Genomic DNA, 20,123 nt, shown 5'->3' with positions numbered 1-20,123 from the left:
ACCTGACTGTTCATCATATGCTTCAATGACGACTACATCCAGTCTTCTGCACTGAAGATGCACTTCATCAAAGAGCAGTAAATGCATTGGAAGTAGCGAAGTTTTGGCAAAAGTAGTATAGTCGTAACTGTGCATATAATATGTATTTTTCTGACACGAGAATAAGTAAATAAAGCAAAGATTCCTTAGTGTAGTAATGGAGATAAGCACTGCGCTGTGGGAAGGGGGGTAAAAATTCTATAGGTAGACTCAGGCTCGACTGAAGTAAGCAGGTTCAGATGTGTATAGGTTGCAGCAGTTTTGCAGAAATGAAGAAGCTTGCCCAGGAAAGAGCTTCTCGTTAAAACTACATATTCATAAACAAAAATGTCTATGTCCTATAGTATAAATTTAATGTAACAGGTAAACCGTTGGGGGGGGGGGGGGGTCACATATTATTTAATTTATTTCAATAGTTTCTCGCAGTACACTCTGGTAACAAGAGGTTAGAGATTTGTGTGTAACATATATGAAGGGGCACTAGTTGCCAAAACTGTTGGCATATTTATCGCATTGCGACACTAGCCGGTAGAGTCCATCCTTGAAGAAGCTAATAGGCTTCTGTCGGATCCAGGCCTGGATACAGTCACACACTTCATCGTCCGTTGCGATTCGATGACCGCGAATAGCGTGTTTTAGAGGTCCAAACACATGAAGATCACACTGTGAATGGTCGGGACTCTACGATGGATGTTCCAGCGTTTCCCACCTAAACTTCTGCTATGTCCTCTCCACCGCACTGGCAGTGTGTGGGCGGGCATTATCATGCAGGAGGATAACGCCACTGGACAACATGCCTCGGCGTTTCGGCTTGATGGCTCGTCTAAGGTTCTCCAACTCCCAGGTTTCGTTTGAATGAGCCTCATAAATATAAACCGGGAAATAAACGTCTGAGAATGCTCGTATCTCATGACTGGAACTAATCTAATAAACAATACGCGACCTCTTGGGCAGTTTGTCTGTGTATTAATTACAATGGTCACTCTGTCCTCTGCAGGAGAGGTCTGCGTTTGTTATGCACAGCTTATTTTCTCATCCTTCTCATCCAGTTTGCGGCTTACAAAGTTAACAACAGACAGAGGAACCTTCCTGATGTTCAGAAATCAGCTACTATGAACGAAACGTCGTCAACTTTGGCCTGCAATAATACAGAGTGTTCCAAAATCCATCTAGTCCGAACACCTGACAGAGATAAACGAAGTTCAAGGAATCCGGAAGTGCGTCCAGCGTGAGTGATGCAGATGTGTAACAGGTGCAGCACACACGTATCAAGAGGTCAAACAAATCTACCCTTCAAACTTCTTGACAGTCGCAACTAGCACCAACCATGGGGCACAGAATGTTACTCAATGGGCTGAAACAACTTGCCTACAAGGTGCAGCTACTGCACGCGCTTGAACGCGGTGGCGTGCCTAAGCGCAAAGCATTTGCGATTGAGGTTCCGAGCCGGATCGACGATGACCAGTCTATCCTAAAAAAGGTGACAATGGGCAAAGTTTGCTTTCATGTGTCCGTGAAGATAAACCGACTACATATGATGAACTGGGGCTCTTGAAACTCCCACATTATCACGGAAATTGTGCGCAACATTCCCAAGGAAAACTTGTGGTGAGGTATGCTTCACGACCGTGTGGTGGGACCGTTTTTATTAGAGGTGTCAACAACATCGACTGTTTATCTGGGCACGTTGGAACAGTTTGCATTCCCAGAGGTCGAAGAGTTGCAGCCTGACATCTTGCAGCTGCAGGTTAGTGCCCCCTCCTTACTGGGTCTCGATCGTCAGGAAGGCTTTGGACGACATTTTCAGGGCGTTTGACTGGCAGAGGACGGCATGTTTCCTGCCCCCCCCACCCCACCCCCAACGTCTCCACACTTAACTCAATTAGGTTATTTTTCTTCAGGGTGCGAGACCTGCGGGAACTGTGAGCTTTGGCAACAGAGCAGCAATTGCATACGTTAATGAGGATATGCTACGCCGGACATGAGAGGAACTGGATTACCGATAAGATATCCTGCGTGCTACAGTTGACGCACTTAGTGAAGTACGTTAAACGGCCACTAAAACTTTAGGCGTATGTGAACATTATGCCACAAACCGCACCTTCCTACCTATCCTTGTTTCTAAAATATGCGTTATCATTTTGAAAAGGAATTCCTAGTGACGGGTTCAGTCTACAAGACGGAATGTCTAACGCATAACCTTAATCTCTTCGCTCACAAGATTGAACTCGTTCACTGCTCTGTCTGCGTCCTTCATCGCCTCCATAGCCCACCGATATGTGGAATTCTCGTCAGGTTATAGAGGTCGTTTAATGTAAGACAGGTCGTGGCACTAGTTTCCTTGCCACCAGCTAGTTTGTGTAACATTTTAAGAGGCCGCTACCTGTAACCCTCACATAGGGAGGGAACGTTAAACGACGATGTATCTGTCATGCCTTCCTATTGGAGGCAGTTGTGTTGACATACCATGTTTCCAAATTTCTCGCAAGAGAAAAAGCATGTCGACACCATATAGGGAACTCTTAAAAGACAAAAGCTCCTACGGGTTCTGCTCGATAAAGCTAACTAACACATTGCTCTCCAATATATGTATGGTGAGAAATGTTTGACACTATATGAATTTATAACTCAACCCCTTTGTCTGCGAACAGATCTTTAACATATTTTTTTGTGAAAGACCATGTTGCCATGATTACCAGTTAGATGGTAGAACGCAATGAAAATAAACTTATTTTACTTTGTTTCCATCTGTTAGTATTTTCATCTGTATTTTCTTTACCTTTAGCAATCGCCGAGAAGGATTCGTTCCAAAAGGGGAATTCCGAGTCAGATGAAAGATTACTGATGGAAACATTTATTGTGCCAAGCATTTTCATTCAAGAAATGTTGGAAGGAATGCTGTGAGTTCCGATTACCGTTATATCTTCGATCTTTCCACTTCTGCGTTACGGGAGAGTGAATTGAAATCTCGCCATATATCAGACACACACCAAACATTTCATGGAACTTCGTGTTATCAGAAATGGGCGCATTTACGAATACAGTACAGTCATAAAGAGCAGCAACGGCCGCTCGTGAATAGTCGACAGCCCGGAAAGTAGACGCGCTTGCCTTGCACAACTGACGCCATTGCAACACGACTGGGCTCAGGGTATTACAGACCAGAGCCCAGAACAGTATTCCATTCACAGCCTTAGTGCACTCTGACGCTATCGCCAAGGTTTACGAAGCCGTAAGTTTTGCTCAGCGAGCAAGGAGCTATTGCAATGGAGCATTTAATGAGTGAACGGAGGTTGCCGAGAACCTGTGCAGTACAGCTCCACATTTGTAAGCAGGTGAATTTTGGCTCAGATTCCATCTCACAGTTCCCCAGTGATCGTAAGGTGAGCAATAAATCGCGCGAGGGAAAACAATGTCAAGTGCTTCACTAATAGTTCTATACATAGTCGTGGAGCAAGCGTCAGTTTGGACCTACATTACCAAGGAAACACAAACAAAAAAACTCAAAGCAACGTTCCTGCCAGGGAATTAAACAATATAATACATTGCCTGAGGAGATGCAAAAGGTTACTAAAGACATCTGTTTAAAAAGGCAAATACATCTATTCGAAAATCAGCCAAATCATATTCTCAAATAACGCACGCTACACAATCAGAGACTATTTAGAGGATTCACAGTAGTGGTTGATAACGAAAGGGGATAACTGCAAAACCAGTTCGCATTAGAGTACATGATCACAACGTGCTGCTGTTAGAAGAAACTCATGTTCGAGTGTGTTTAGTGCATGTTAGTAATGTCGTCTCACTATCCCAATTTCAACATCTCACTCATCATGGACGGACGCTAAGATTTTCAGGTGGAAGGAAAGGACATGAAGATGTTCATGTTGGTGTTAATAGAGGCGTGTTTACGAGTCTGGAGTCAATTTTACACACAGACTGGAGATAGTGCGTGTGTCGTAGCAGCATGTTCAAAGTTCACAAATCACCAGCGCTTGTCCTTTATGTGCGCAGCGACGAGGAACAAAACAATGTTTTATAATAACTAGACTAAACTGCGTGTTTATCAAAGGCCATCGTACAATATGGACCATCCGAATGAGACAGCAGTTTTTAAACATCTGGAGGATGAATTTTGCTCTACCTGGCCGTCCTGTTTTAGGTTTTCTTAAATCATTCCTTCAGCAAGGCTACGCCCAATGACCTCTCCATCCTCATAAAAGCATACATTTTGGAAATTTGTGGTAAGTTCCTACAGAACCAAACTGCTGAGGTGATCGGTCCCTAGGCTTACAGACTATTAATCTTACTTTAACTAACGCTAAGGACAACACACACACACACACACCCATGCCCGAGGGATGACACGAACCTCCTACGGGGGGAGCCGCGCGAACCGTGGCAAGGCGCCTCAGACCGCTCGGCTGAAAGAGCGCACGCACGCACACACACACACACACACACACTATATATATATATATATATATATATATATATATATATATATATATATATATATATATTAGAATACTCTCTTTCAAATTCTGAAGGTGGCAGGGGTAAAATACGGGGAACACAAGGCTATTTACAAATTGTACAGAAACCAAATGGCAGTTATATGAGTCGAGGGGCATGAAAGGGAAGCAGTGATAGGAAAGGGAGTGAGACAGGGTTGTAGCCTATCCCCGATGTTATTCAATCTGTGTATTGAGCAAGCAGTAAGGGAAACAAAAGAAAAATTCGGAGTAGGAATTAAAATCCGTGGAGAAGAAATTAAAACTGAGGTTCGACGATGACATTGTAATTCTGTCAGAGACAGCAAAGGACCCGGAAGAGCAGCGGAACGGAATGCGCAGTGTCTTGAAAGGAGGATATAAGATGAACATCAACCAAAGCAAAACGAGGATAATGGAATGTAGTCGAATTAAATCGGGTGATGCTGAGGGTATTAGATTAGGAAATGAGACGCTTAAAGTAGTAAATGAGTTTTGCTATATAGCGAGCAAAATAACTGATGATGGTCGAAGTAGAGAGGATATAAAATGTAGACTGGCAATGGCAAGGAAAGCGTTTCTGAAGAAGAGGAATTTGTTAACATCGAGTATAGTTTTAAGTGTCAGGAAGTCGTTTCTCAAAGTATTTGTATGGAGTGTAGCCATGTATGGAAGTGAAACGTGGACGATAAATAGTTTGGACAAGAAGAGAGCCAGCCGTGGTGGCCGAGCGGTTCTAGGCGCTCCAGTCCGGAACCGCGCTGCTGCTACGGTCGCAGGTTCCAATCCTGCCTCGGGCATGTTTGTTTCTGATGTCCTTAGGTTTAAGTAGTTCTAAGTCTAGGGGACTGATGACCTCAGAAGCTGAGTCCCATAGTGCTCAGAGCCATTTTGAACAAGAAGAGAATAGAAGCATTCGAAATGTGGTGCTACAGAAGAATGCTGAATATTAGATGGGTAGATCACATAACTAATAAGGCGGTATTGAATAGAATTGGGGAGAAGAGAAATTTGTGGCACAACTTGACTAGAAGAAAGGATCGGTTGGTAGGACATATTCTAAGGCATCAAGGGCTTTAGTACTGGAGGGCAGCGTGGAGGGTAAAAATCGTAGAGGGAGACCAAGAGATGAATACAGTTAACAGATTCAGAAGGATGTAGGTTGCAGTAGGTACGGGGAGATGAAGAAGCTTGCACAGGATGGAGTAGCATGGAGAGCTGCATCAAACCAGTCTCTGGATTGAGGACCACAAAAACAACAACCACCATATATATATCGTGTGTGTAGGCATATTTTTGAAGTGCTTATTTTCATAGTATTATGGCGTCAAATCCTGTATTATTGTAAGATGATGCCGCGATAAATTAGTAATGTAATATAATGGTTAATGATGATAGAAAAGTTTCATTACACGAGAAAGTCTGAATAACGCGCCACAATTAAAAATGAGGGACCGTCATTTAGTGCAATGTCCTCTATCAGAAACTTGCTGATCGAACTTGTTGGTTATGTGGCAAATATGATAGACTTGGGAAAAGGAAAAGAAGAAACACGTACGCAGACACAGTAAATATCGCCCACGGGTACAGTGAGTTGCAGCGATTAGCTAGTAAACGATCTAATCCGGATGGGGACTTGAGAAGAAGACAACTCATTAAGCAGAGCGCTTAATTACTGGATAACAGTGGTGAAGCATCTCCACATTTCTGGAGTCGTGTGCTAGTTTATACCCATTGCGAATAGCAATGGTGGTATGTACGCTTGACGCAACTTTACCTGCCACTGACAGCGAACTATCGAATTCTGCTTGTCAGTCTTCAGAGAAGTTGCATACTTTGTACGACTGCATGTATTCCACATATTTTGTTCACTAGGTGACATTCCAAACCTTAGGGACGATTTTCCCCCGAAGTCAAGGAACACGGCATCAGCTTCGACACCACTGTAAATTTCTGCATCTCGTAAATAAACCGTGAGCTGCTTATTACAGCATCAGGATTTGAGAAAGCTATGTTTGTGTCTATGGAGGAGTTACCACAAAAGTTATCGTACACAAGCAGGTAACATACATAAGCGGACATTGGGGTATTTTCCTGGTGTAAACCTAATGACATTTAAATGAGAACGAAGTAATTAAAGGGGTTGTGCTTCCAGTTAGTGTAAGACTTAGTTTTACAGTAGAAATAACCACTGATCTAGCAACTATTATGATGTCTTTTAAGTGCTGCCCTGGGTCGATTATGTGTCATTCATTGTCGTCTTTATGAAACGCTAATGATAGTTTGATGATACGGTTGCAGAAAACATTCGAGGCCGGCCAGTGTGGCCGAGCGGTTCTTGGCGCTTCAGTCTGGAACCGCGCGACTGCTACGGTCGCAGGTTCGAATCCTGCCTCGGTCATGGATGTGTGTGATGTCCTTAGGTTAGTTACGTTTACGTAGTTCTAAGTTCTAGGGGACTGATGACCTCAGATGTTAAAATTCCCAAAGTGCTCAGAGCCATTTGAAAACATTCGATGTATCATAAATTAGGTATGACTCAATATAATGCATAAAACATCTAAATTTGTCTTCAGCAATGAAATGGGTGGAAGAGAGGACGTGGACGTTGCTTAAAAAACTATATTGTCATCACTAGGGTTGTCATACGTCCCCATTAAGCAGCTTTTCACCCTTTATATTGATGTCCGAAGAAGCCTCATTCGGGACACCAAATGTCCCGATTTTCAAGTTAAAGAATCTAACATTTATATTCTACTGGTGCGCTGTGTCAATATATAACATGTAAGCAACTGCCAGCAACTTGCTCTCATACTACGTCTAGCTTATTTGTTTGCAATCGGTAACTCTGTATGACAACCACTATTAAGTTGTTCACACTGCTGAGTAACTTGACTTCCATCAATTCGTTGCAGTGTCTGTGTGTGTAATTATAGAGTGTCAATTCTTGTTGTTTTGTGATGCCAAACGCGAAGTGTAAAATCTCTTTACCTTTCAAGTAAATTTATGCAAGTACTATGATGAGTAGTGACGTATGGGTTAATTTTTACAGGCCTTTCAATTTCCTCCTCGCCTTCATCCTACGTTTGGATATCTTTGGATTTTAGTACCAACATTTACGGCAACACAACTCATCAATGTCAGCATCATTCATCAGCTCCACATCACAACCAAGACAACAAAGAATTAAGCAATTACATGTGACTGCTTATTTACTGGTATGCTCTGGCGAAGTTACTATCACTTCGTTCGTCTTGCCAGGGTGATACCAAGGTACGTTGTACACGCCTTTCACTTATCCTTAATCTCCTTTCGGATGGTCACTGAAAAAGCAACTGTTGTTGAGGATGGACTGGGAACTTCGGACATCCGTTGCGGAGTTATATATGGAATGCTTGTTAATGAACCGGAAACGACTAGCACGAGACGAGGACAGCTCACGTCGATGTTTCTGTCACAGTCTGACGGACTTAACCGGCAAGCAACCGCATGTTTTATTTCTACTATAGCTCTGTTAAAATGTACATGAGATTTTTGAACTTGTTCTTGGAATACAATCTTGACATCGTAGAGTTAGTTACATTTTACAGAAAATGATAAAAAAACACACAAACACAAAACAAGCATGTGAGCTCTGGAACTCCCGGAAGCAGGTATTCTATTTTGGGCGAAAACAAGCTAAGCTTAGGAAGTTTGAGAAACTGAAGATTACATAAGAAAACGAACTACTTCTACAATAAAGATGAGTCGGGAACACCAGGCTATTTCAGTGAGGACCGTAATTTTTGGAAAATGGTAGCCAGCAAGATCTGCTTTAATACAAACCCATGGACTCAGTGGAAGAGCTGTTCGTTCCTATTTCGGGGCTATCTGAACTATCGGTTAAACGTCAAGCATAACTGAATGTTGAAGCTTTGAATCGTGAAAATGGTGATCCATTACTGTTGGAGTAACGTGTCAGTAAAGGTAAGAATTGGAAATGATTTAACCTTATTACTTCAAATCATTGTACCACTTGAGACACTAGTAGTGTCCAACTAATTCTGTAAGTACTATTTTCGTGGCGGGATTTTCAAAAGCATTAATTACCGATATACTTTATTACATATGACAAACGCGACTCCCCATTTGATACAAAACTAGTCTATCTTCGAAGCAACAATACTTTGAGAATAAGTATTGTTGAAGGAATAAAGTTAAAAGTAGCTGCCTCTTAACTGATGGTCAATTTGAAGCTACAGAATAGAATAGATGGAGGGGAGGTGATGACGGCAGTGGAGGGGGAATACATGTAAATGGGTGTACCGCTAACTGCTTGGTTGCGTTCAGTATCTTTGGAGCGTTAATTTTCTGGTTCTCTTCGTTTCAGAAGAGTTGTGATAGTTATCCATATGGACGACTAACTGTCCTTGCAGTCGTTTTATTTCTTACTTAATTTTATTACAATACGTGCCAATGTAAGATGGAAACCAACACAGCGTGGTGGGCGGAAGTAATTCGATAGATGATCGTGCACACCTTACGGTGGAAGTGGGATGCTGCTTAATTATGCATACGTGTTGGAGAGGGGAGTGGGGGTGAACTTTATTCTTCCAGAACAAGATCTGTTGGGGAGCTGTGGTTGTATTGTGCGGAAATATTAATGGAAACCACAATGTCTTAAACATACTCCCACGCTGCAGTCTTGATAAATTATAAAGAGAGATTAATCGCTGTACCAGTCTCCCTTAATTAAATTGGTAACAAGTCCTTCGATATGGAATCATGCACGAAACCTTACCTATAAGGCAGAAAGCAATCACTAAAATAATGGAGACTACGATAATGAAATTTCCTACAGTAAATTCGTCGCGGAATACTGTTGCTGCTCGGCACCTATCGTTCTACTAGGTCACCATGCTAAATAAGTTCACTACGACTTTAAATTCAGATATCCACTTGATTTTTGTACAGTAATGAGAGGATGTAAACTGATATCAATTATACACTCCAAAACAACGCATATATTACACAGCGATAATGTGTAAATGGAATTGCATAATAAATGAATTTCCTCTCATTTTAATGATTTCTGAACTTTTATTATGAAGTGCAGTGAACAAGCAAACAGTAAACACGGAAACAAAAACCTCCTTATGGCTCGAAGACTGTTAGAGAAAAACAGCAATTAGAAGATGATACAGACACAAACAGCTGCTTCCTAGGACTGGTTTCTGTTTCTGCCTGAGTCTTTATCTACAGTACAGTCGCATTATTCAACACTGTACAGAATGGACAAGGTAAGCACTTTCTTTTCCTTACCTGTGTTCAGCTGGTGAAAAGTGAAGAGCAGGAAGACCCACAAAGCTGCTGAAGAGGCGGTCATTTTCCTTCTCCGAATCCTTAGGGTCGAAAAACACAATCTTCCTAACAACGTGCTTCTGTTTTCCAGAGAATATGAACACGATGTTGCCCTAGGAATTATCTTCTTTCACACAAATCACTTGTAACAGTAAAATTTCACACGTCCGTCACGACTTTGTTGACACACTTCCACAAAAATTACACTCGCTAACGCAAACCAATGTATCTGTTGCACGTATTCCAGCTGAGTTGCTTGCTCGTTCGCGAGTTGATATCACCGCACGCTAATACCGAAAGATGCGCGGGAGAACACCTCTGACGTATTTTGGAGAGTGACGGAATCGACCTGTTGCTTACGCCGCGGTTGTGACGTCACTGCTGGTGCCTGGAAGCCGGTATGTTGCTGTTGACGGACCGACGTGTGCCGCCCGTTCGGGCTGACAAACGAAACAAACTTGACTCGCGCTCACCCTGCCTCCATCGTGGAAGCCTGCCCAACCCCTGCGTCACGGCTCCGGCACTTCCGTCGGTCTGCGCCTGCCGTCCGGTGAAACCTCGCCTTGGCTGGCCTTCCTACCTCATTCCTCGCGGCAGCTCTCACCGTGGGCAAAGAAAGGTGGGACAGCGGCCGCTCATTGGCTGACCGAAGGCTTCTTGGCCAATCAGCAGCGGCCTTCGTGTCTTGCGGCCAACCAGTTCCTCCGTTGCTGCCTCCAGGAGGCGCGAGCCGCTGTCTCTGTTTCTCTGCCTGGCTTGCTGCCTACACATATGAAGGCGTCGTGCCAGCTGCGGAATGGGCATTGTCAGCAGCCGCTTAGGACTTGGACAGACATAAACATCTTATAAGCGTACTTTAGCGGTACATTTTCGCTGCTCTAGCACATCCAGAATACTGCTCATCACAATTAAAGTTTCCATCAACATGCTACTACACTCTTCCGGTGTATATACATACAGGGCGATTCAAAAGTAACTGTACACACTTCGTGAGTGTAATGTATGATCAAGATTAGTGTAAAACGTTAAATTAAGTTTCGTCTAAAATTGATTTATGTCAGAGTTATGGCGTAGAGTAGAGATGAGAAATGCAGCACAAAATTAGAGGAAAAGGTGTAAATATGGATATCCCCTTTTGTTTTTGACTTAAAGGTACCTTGTTCTGTAAAAATTCCAGATTTTATACCTTCATTAACGACTATAACCAGTTTAAGAAATGATGAGAAGCGAAACAATGATTAGTATCCACTATTTCTATTCGAAAACAAAGATTTACAAAAAGCTTATGAAATGAATGAAAGGGGGTGCAAATACGGGCATCCACAAAAAGGTGCAAGAAAGCTTTTTTAATGTTTTAATGAAATGGGTTAAAACAATAAAAAATGGTAGACTAGTCTACAAAAAGCAACTTTCGTACATTTATGCAAGAAATCTGAAATTTTTTACAGCAATCGCAAACTTCAGTAGCTCCTTCAGCGCCAGCACAATCTAAGTGTGTCCTCATTTGTCAATAACACATTTAATCCACACCTCTCCTCTCCTGTCTTGAGAGAACCTTTCATCACAAAAGATGCAACTTGCAGCGCTTGAGTCTGGTGTATCCCCATCGTTCACATCAAGGTCATTATCGCTGTCCACAAGGTGAGGGCTGCACGAGCCTGAAGAGTCCGATGATGAGTCAGATAGTTTTGTGGAACAGCTTTTCTTTTTTTTTAGCGCCTTTGGTTTTTGCACCTCTGTCCGCAGGGCGGCCTCTAACCCCAAAGAAACTCAACGACCTCTTCTTGACAGCACTTTTGTCAAGCGACTTTGTCAACTGATCTTTGTATGGGGTTCCAGTGATGTGGCAGGCGGTTGCTGCTTTTCGTTCCCGTGTTGTGGTTCTCTTCTTACTGTTCGGTACAGGAGATATGTCGAACGGTGAAACTGCATTTGTTTTTCCTAGTGTTACAATGGCTTCATCAACTGGCATAGCTAGAGCTTGATGTGACTGAACATCAGGATATTTCGAAGAAGAAGCAGATGATGTCGATGGTCGAGAGATAGCAAATAGAGGAGCATATGATTTGGAACATTAGGTCTATGTTCCACTGCAGAGCAAGTTTTTCCTGCAACCAACTCAGCAGCTAAGAAATCAGCTTCGGTGAAGATCTAACAGTTCATAGAATAGAACCCAGTTACTTTGAATCCTTTTATTGCTACCTCAGCTGATTGGGTACGAAGGTAGAGTTGGCCAAAAACCTCCATAACGTCATAAGGTGTAAGAGGACGCCCATTGTGATGCAACCATACTCTCACAGCCTCGCTGTAGTACGTTTTCAGAGGTCCCATGAACGTCTTATCTAGAGGCTGCAGTTTTTGAGTGCAGTGTGGAGGAAGTGGGATGATAGTCACGTGGTGTTCTTTCGCCAAGTCACTCACATCTGGATTTCGTACGTGGCTATAATGACAATCCAAGATGAGAATAACAGGCCTTTGATCAGTCGGACATGTTTTTTCAGTGAAGTGAACGAACCATTGTAGCAGGGGGATAGCCTCTCATTAGAGCTTGGGACATGTTGGTTCTAGGAAAAATTATCATTGGCGAGACATAATGTCGCGATGTGCTCATGCATGTGATAACTGTGATTGTAGCCCCTCTTCCTGCAGACGTTGGAGCTGTAGTTTGTTTCTTCCCTTTCACCCCTACCACTTTTGGAATTTTGCTTTGGACAATGAACAGGCCTGTCTCGTCCACGTTACACACTCGGTCTACTGGAGGTGAGTGTTAGTTGAAAGCGTCTGCCAATAAATCAAAGAAAAACCATCACATTTTCTTTATTGAATCCTAGGATTTTGGCATATGAAGTTCCTCAAGGTTTGCTAATTGACAAATAATCCTTGTGTCTTTCAAGTAAAGGGCCACCCCGAGCTCGTCCTGCTTCTCCTCCTTTGAAAGGGTCGTCAAACTATTTCTCTGGTCAACTAAAAATGTCATTCTTCACAGATCAACCAAAGTGCACCGTAGGAATTTTTGCTCTATCTGAAGGAGATAAGAAACTAGCTGTTTTTCGAGGTCTGCATTTAAAATCGGTTTCCTCCCAAGCTTTGTCTCTTGAACCGCTTGCTCAGGTATTTTACCAAGTTTATCTCTGAAAAGTGGTACGAGGCACTCCGAATGTTCTTGCAGCACCTTTCACAGAAGCCTCCTTTGCTTTCACAGCTGCCATGGCACGTACCATCTGAGGTTTATCCCACTGATGCTTCTGGTTCTTACAGTCATAGCGCTTCTTTGTTCTCGACATTCTGCAAGGACAAACAAAAGAACACTATGGTCTATTATCGGAATTTGAACATTCTATTTGTTTGTTTATTGCTGTGTCAGTTATATATATGACCTTTAAACAAAATTTGACTAACTATATCCCCATAAAATTATTTAAATTTTTTACATTGTTCAAGAGAAGAGATGGTGCAATTATGGGCGTTCCTCATATAGGGGCCCATTTTTACACCAACCATTCTTAAGCAACATGGCCACTATCACGTCTAAGTTAAAAGCGTGTGTAACGTAAAACGTGCTTCCAAAAGTACTTTTGAAGGATATAAAAAGAAAACGATATCACATGCCCGCCAAACGTTTGCAGTCCTGAACAAACCAATTCACACAATAACCGATGTTGTAACTACTCTGCTTGAAACAATGCTTCCAACGGTTCACTACTACCATCTATCAACAACAGGCACCGTTTCCAATCCTGGTCGCCAGACTGCAACACTTTCCGTGCCCATAATTACACTTATGCCCATTTTTACACCTTTTCTTCTAATTTTTCTCAGAAAGCAACAACTTGAATGGATTCGAAATTCAGCTGAACTATGTACTGTACGTATACCCCTGGACTTGTTCAAAATGATGTCCATATAGACGAAGACAGAGACGTGCCACGACATCTTACTGCCTCGAAATGTTGCAGGTTCTGTTCGTCTGATTTTGCACAGCTGCACAGCTATTTTCAATTCGCTGCAGTAGATATGCTACATTCTCAGTTGCAACACCACACATGAACTTGGAAGGTAGAAGATCGCAGGGTTAAGATCTGGATATCTTGCGGACCACTTATCGGGATAAGAAACTTCGAAATAATCTTTTGCCTCTCGACTGAAATGTACAATGGCATCGCCGACAAAGTAGCGTCAGTCGATAAACAGGCGAACATGACACGCCAAAAGCCAGTACTGGCCCATGGCTAACACCTGTCACAAATGACGTTGGGCGTCATCACTCGGAAATAAAACAGTTTCAGACAAAACTTTTATTTAACGTTTTATTTCTGACCCATACATTACTCCCTCGAAGTGTGTACAGTTACTTTTGAATTAACTTGTATATATGGACCAGAATAGGACAAAGAAGAAAAAAAAAGAAATCCTTGAAAGGCAAGGAAAAGGGTGATTTTGGTTCCGCGTTAGCGGCACTCCCAATATGGCCGCAACACCAACAGCTGGTAAATTCGTAACTCAGTTCCTCCGCACGTTTCCCTTAACGTGCAGTATTTATTTCGCCTTGAAGGATCGTAAGAAACTGATCACTATTCTGTTTACTTTCGCTGACATTCTTTGTGGATTATAAAAACAGTCTACATCTACATATACACTCCGCTAGCCACCAAGTGGTGTGTCGCGGAAGACACAATTCGCGCCAAAGTCATATTTCCCCCCCTCAGTTCCACTCGCGGATCGCGCGAGGGAAAAACGACTGTCTGAACGCCTCAGTACGAGCTCATATTTCCCGTATCTTTGAATGATGATCATTACGCGATTTGAAAGTTGGTGGTAATAATATATGCTCTACATCCTCGGTGAAGATTGGATTTCGGAATTTAGTGAGCAGCCCCTTCTGCTTAGCGCGTCGTCTATCTGCAAGTGTGTCCCACTCCAAACTTTCTATGAGATTTGTAACGCTCTCGCGATGGCTGAATGTACCGGTCACGAATCTTGCCGCTCTTCTTTGGACCTTCTCAATCTCTTGAATCAGACCCAACTGGTAAGGGCCCCATACAGACGAACAATACTCCAAGACTGAACGAACTAACGTATTGTAAGCTATATCCTTTGTTGAAGGACTGCATCGCTTCAGGATTCTACCAATAAACCGCAATGTAGAGTTCGCCTTACCCGTTACTTGTGTAATCTGATCATTCCATTTGAGATCATTTCGAGTAGTTACACCCAGATACTTGACTGATGGTACCGCTTCCAAAGACTGATCATTAATTTTGTACTCATTCATGAATGGGGATTTTCGCCTTGTTATACGCAGGAGTTTTGCTATTTGGGGAGCAAAATAACTGATGATGGTCGAAGTAGAGAGGATATAAAATGTAGGCTGGCAATGGCAAGGAAAGCGTTTCTGAAGAAGAGAAATTTGTTAACATCCAGTATTGATTTAAGTGTCAGGAAGTCATTTCTGAAAGTATTCGTATGGAGTGTAGCCATGTATGGAAGTGAAACATGGACGATAAATAGTTTGGACAAGAAGAGAATAGAAGCTTTCGAAATGTGGTGCTACAGAAGAATGCTGAAGATTAGATGGGTAGATCACATAACTAATGAGGAAGTATTGAATAGGATTGGGGAGAAGAGAAGTTTGTGGCACAACTTGACCAGAAGAAGGGATCGGTTGGTAGGACATGTTCTGAGGCATCAAGGGATCACCAATTTAGTATTGGAGGGCAGCGTGGAGGGTAAAAATCGTAGAGGGAGACCAAGAGATGAATACACTAAGCAGATTCAGAAGGATGTAGGTTGCAGTAGGTACTGGGAGATGAAAAAGCTTGCACAGGATAGAGTAGCATGGAGAGCTGCATCAAACCAGTCTCAGGACTGAAGACCACAACAACAACAACATACGCAGTAGGTTACACTTACTAATATTGAGAGATAACTGCCAGTCATTACACCACGCATTTCTTTTCTGCAAATCCTCATTGATTTGTTCACAACTTTGGTGTGATACTACTTTCCTGTAGACTACAGCATCATCGGCAAACAGTCTAAGGCCGCTGTCAATTCCATCAACCAGATCGTTTATGTAAATCGTAAAAAGCAGAGGAGCTATTACGCTGCCATGGGGCACACCTGAAGTTACTCTTGTTTCTGTTGAAGTCACCCCGTTCAGGACGACATACTGCTCCCTGTCTGTTAGAAAGCTTTCTATCCAACCGCATATGTCATCGGATAGACCGCAAGCGCGCACTTTTTGGAGTAAGCGACAATGCGGAACTGAGTCGGACGCCTTTCGAAAGTCAAGAAATATGGGAGCCGATATCTAGAGCCTGTTGTATATCATGCACAAAGAGGGCCAGCTGTGTCTCGCATGACCGCTGTTTCCTAAAACCGTGCTGGTTTCTGCAGATAAGCTTCTCGGAGTATAGAAAGGTCATTATGTCTGAACACAAAATATGTTCCATGATTCTACAACAAATCGATGTCAGTGAAATTGGCCGATAATTATGTGCATCCGATTTTCTACCCTTTCTTTCACACAACGAAGTCGAAATCGAACCAATATGCGACCGCAGACCGATATGACAACGGCGAACGCCATAAGGCGCGACGTAGCTCGTTCTGTGTTTGCTGGTTGCTATGGTGCCTCTTTTCTAAACATCCTGCTGTCAACCACTGTGTTATTTTAATACGGATATAGTTTACCACTTCCCAGACGCATTGCAACTAGAATCTACTTCCAGTTTAGCATATGCATACGGATAAAAGCAATCCATCATCTGTAAGCCTATTTAATATGTTTAAAAAACATACGAAGTGATGAATTTAGGAATATTCTGTAACTTGCTACATATCACTCCCGTGGGGATCGCGAAGGTAAAATTAGAATAATTACAGCGTTGACAAAGGAACTTGGGCACCATCATTCCAGCGCTTCATTCGTGAATGGAACGGGAGAAAGCCCCAACAACTGGTTCATTGAGAAGCACCTCTACCGTGCAATTCACAGTGATTTGCAGAGTTTTAATGTGGATTAGACTTGCCAGAAAACATAGTAATCTCACAGAAAATGAACGTAGTTCACAGTGTCAACAGCATCAATTATGTAGCAATGGCACAATACATCTCTCTACGCAGCATGTAAACTGTAACAGAACGAAGTAAGTGCAGAAAGTGCTTTGACCTAGGGGTAGCACTAATCCAAAATTTGCGGAATTTTTCTTTAGTTGCAACGGATGACGCAAATTTTCTGCGACTTTTACAAAGTATAATTTTGGGAATTCAATCTTCTCATTTTGTTGTGTAGTTTACTATCTCAGGCAATTTTGCAGATAGTATGTCAAATCTCTACACATCTCTTCTCGACAATTTGTTTCCGGTCACTCTGTTTTGAAACTATACGCCTTTTTAAAAAATCTGGAAAGATTAAATATGATACAACCAGTCACCTCGTGTTCCTGTTTCATTTCAAATCCCGTAAAATGTTTGACACTACTTTTCCGATGTTGAACTGGGACTACTATTTTAGAAGATAGCATTTAATTTTGCTACCCAGCGCACAGCTGAGTTTTCGTTGTCCTTACACACACTCATTTTCTTCAAAATGGAAATTTGTGATATATCTATTGTACGTAGTCACATTTTGCGCATTCTATTCCAGGTAACGACACAATGCCACATGAAGCGATGCACCTGAAAGAATCCAATGTGATTATCCAGTAATGCGATGACATCTGAAGATGCACAAGACAAGATCGAAACAGTTTATAGGATCTGCCGTGAATAAAACCAATATTAAAAGACAAACTATTAAATTTTTCAGCTTCCCTAATCCCGCAAACTAATGAAGATGATGCGAAAATTTAAACTGCCTTCATCATAATCGAGTAACCATCAGCATCGATCATAATGACACGTATAAAGTTATCTTTCAAGAGGAGTCTCGAAGCAAATCTAGTTACTAGGAAAGTGTCAACTTGAGATTCGACGCAAGAATCGTACGAAGAAGGTCGCTAACAAACATTGTCTAGATTATTGAGGACTGCTCATCAACATTGGACATTACAGCAAGTTACAGTACTTGAAGAATTCAAGAAAATCCAAAGAACAACTTTACAATTAAAGGACGAGTAACGGTTTTTTTTCCCGAAATGTCAAGGAAAAGCTTAACATTCTCTATTGGAACAATGAACGCGAAAGCCGCAAGGAGTACTTACACTTTAAAATCCCAACATACATTCCAGTGCGATAAACATTTTACACTCTGTCGCTTACAACTCGCGTAGTGACTAAAGCTGACTGACACGCTGGCGTGCTGACAGCATTTCTTCCCGAATATAATTTCTGAGATGGGAATAAACTGATACTCATACGCCAAGCGTCCTCCTCTACTCACCACACGGTAACATTTTGGAGTACAGACGCAGATCTATAATAATTTAGACGTAGTGTTTGGAAAAGGGAGTATAAACTATACTTCAGTACAAAAATGTGTACGATGATGTACTTAACCATTGCCTATCAAGTATCGTACTTTCCCTTAAGTTGGTCTTGACGTTTGCATGCTACTTCCGAAATTCTGCTTAAGAGACGGAAAGCCTGTTCCGAAACTCGTACTGGTTAGAGTGAAAATTATTTTCTCGCCACTTGGAGCCTACAATATTCTGCCCAACCTACTTTTAAGCTGCGTACGATAGAAATCGAATCTCAGTTATTTCTAAGATTTCTCCCGACGCTGACGTTACTTTCATACCTAGAAAAACGTTGCGTCATGCTGGCCGTTTTACGTGCGTCATACTTCAAATTCCGCCACACCTGACTCACTTGAGGAAAGCAAGTTACTCTTAGTTTACGTAACACAATGTTTTAGACTTTATTTAATGTAACTTAACATTTGTGAATGAACGTACGAAGGACATTTACGTAATGAATGAAAGTTGTTATGAGTAATAATACATATTATTTACAGCATAAAATACAGCATTGTTCTGAATTATATTCACTGTAATTTTCGAAATGAAAATTCACTTAAACGATGGACACTGAAAATTAATGGGAAGTATTCCTGTAGGGTGTGAGGGTAACTGGTTTTTGGGGAAAACTCAGAGTTCACATATCTGATACTACAAGTTATTACCGCTTGCGATCAAAAAAGGCAAGTGTGATAAATAACATTCTTTGGAAGTTTCTGAAATCTTTAGGGAAAATGTCAATCAAGTGATTATTAAATTTGATGAGTAGAAACTATACGCCTGGAGACTTTGGGGAAAAATATCAAAATGGTTCAAATGGCTCTGAACACTAAGGGACTTAACATCTGAGGTCATCAGTCCCCTAGAACTCAGAACTACTTAAACCGTACTAACCTAAGGACATCCCACACATCCATGCCCGAGGCAGGATTCGAACCTGCGACCGTAGCAGTCGCGGGGTTCCGGACTGACCGCCTAGAACCGCTCGGCCACCGCGGCTGGCGAAAAATGTCATCCACTCAATCCCGAAGACAGTAAGAGTCGGCAAGTATGAAAACTTTCGCAAAATAAGCTTCACGGCTTATGCACCCAAGTTGCTGACAAGGATAATATGTAGAAGAATGGAAAAGAAAATCGAGAATCTGTTAGATAACGATCAGTTTGGCTTTCGTAAAGGTAAAGTCTGACGTTGCGCTTAATAATGGAAACATGACTTTAAAAAAATCAAGAAATGCTCACTCGATTTGTATACCTGAGAAAAGCGTTCGACAATGTCAAATGGTGCGAGATATTCCAAATACTGTGAAAGGTAGGAGTAAGCTATAGCGAAAGACAGATAATATACAACATGTACAAGAATCAAGAGGCAACAATAAGAATGGAAGACCAAGAACGAGTGGTCGGATAAAAAAGGGTGTAAGACGTGGGTGCAGTCTTTCGCCCCTGCTTTCAATCTGGACGTCGAAGAATCAATGGCAGAAATAAAAGATAGGTTCAAGAGTGGGATTAAAATTCAGGGTGAAAAGATATCAGTGACAAGATCCGCTGTTTAACAAAATACCAGGGACCATATTAGGTAGTGGAAATGACATCACTGGTCAACTTGAAGATACGTTCCCCACAAAAAGTCTGCTATACACAGCAGTCGCACAAAACAGTTACAAGGAATGGTAGAGGGTATACCAGAGTTCTCGGCAATCAACCAGGAGGTGACAGTTACAAAGGGTATAAAGAAGGAACTTGGAAATGGTGAACAACGTAAGGTGCATGAAGTGTGGTATATGTTAAGGTC

At 42.1% G+C, this 20,123-nt stretch overlaps 1 protein-coding gene across 1 annotated transcript in view; it reads right to left on the bottom strand.

Moving 5' to 3' along the window:
* LOC124796174 (tyrosine kinase receptor Cad96Ca) overlaps positions 1-10,419 on the bottom strand; it is a 463,689-nt gene extending 453,270 nt beyond the window's left edge. The window contains exon 1 of the mRNA XM_047260268.1: positions 9,834-10,419. Coding sequence (XP_047116224.1) covers positions 9,834-9,897 — 64 coding nt within the window. The 5' untranslated portion in view covers positions 9,898-10,419. The remainder of the gene's footprint in view (positions 1-9,833) is intronic.
* Between the last annotated feature and the right edge of the window lie 9,704 nt (positions 10,420-20,123).

This window comes from Schistocerca piceifrons, chromosome 1 (genome assembly GCF_021461385.2).
Source record: "Schistocerca piceifrons isolate TAMUIC-IGC-003096 chromosome 1, iqSchPice1.1, whole genome shotgun sequence".
NCBI lineage: Eukaryota > Metazoa > Arthropoda > Insecta > Orthoptera > Acrididae > Schistocerca > Schistocerca piceifrons.
Note: the sequence above shows the minus strand (reverse complement) of the source record. Positions and strands in the feature narration are given on the sequence as shown.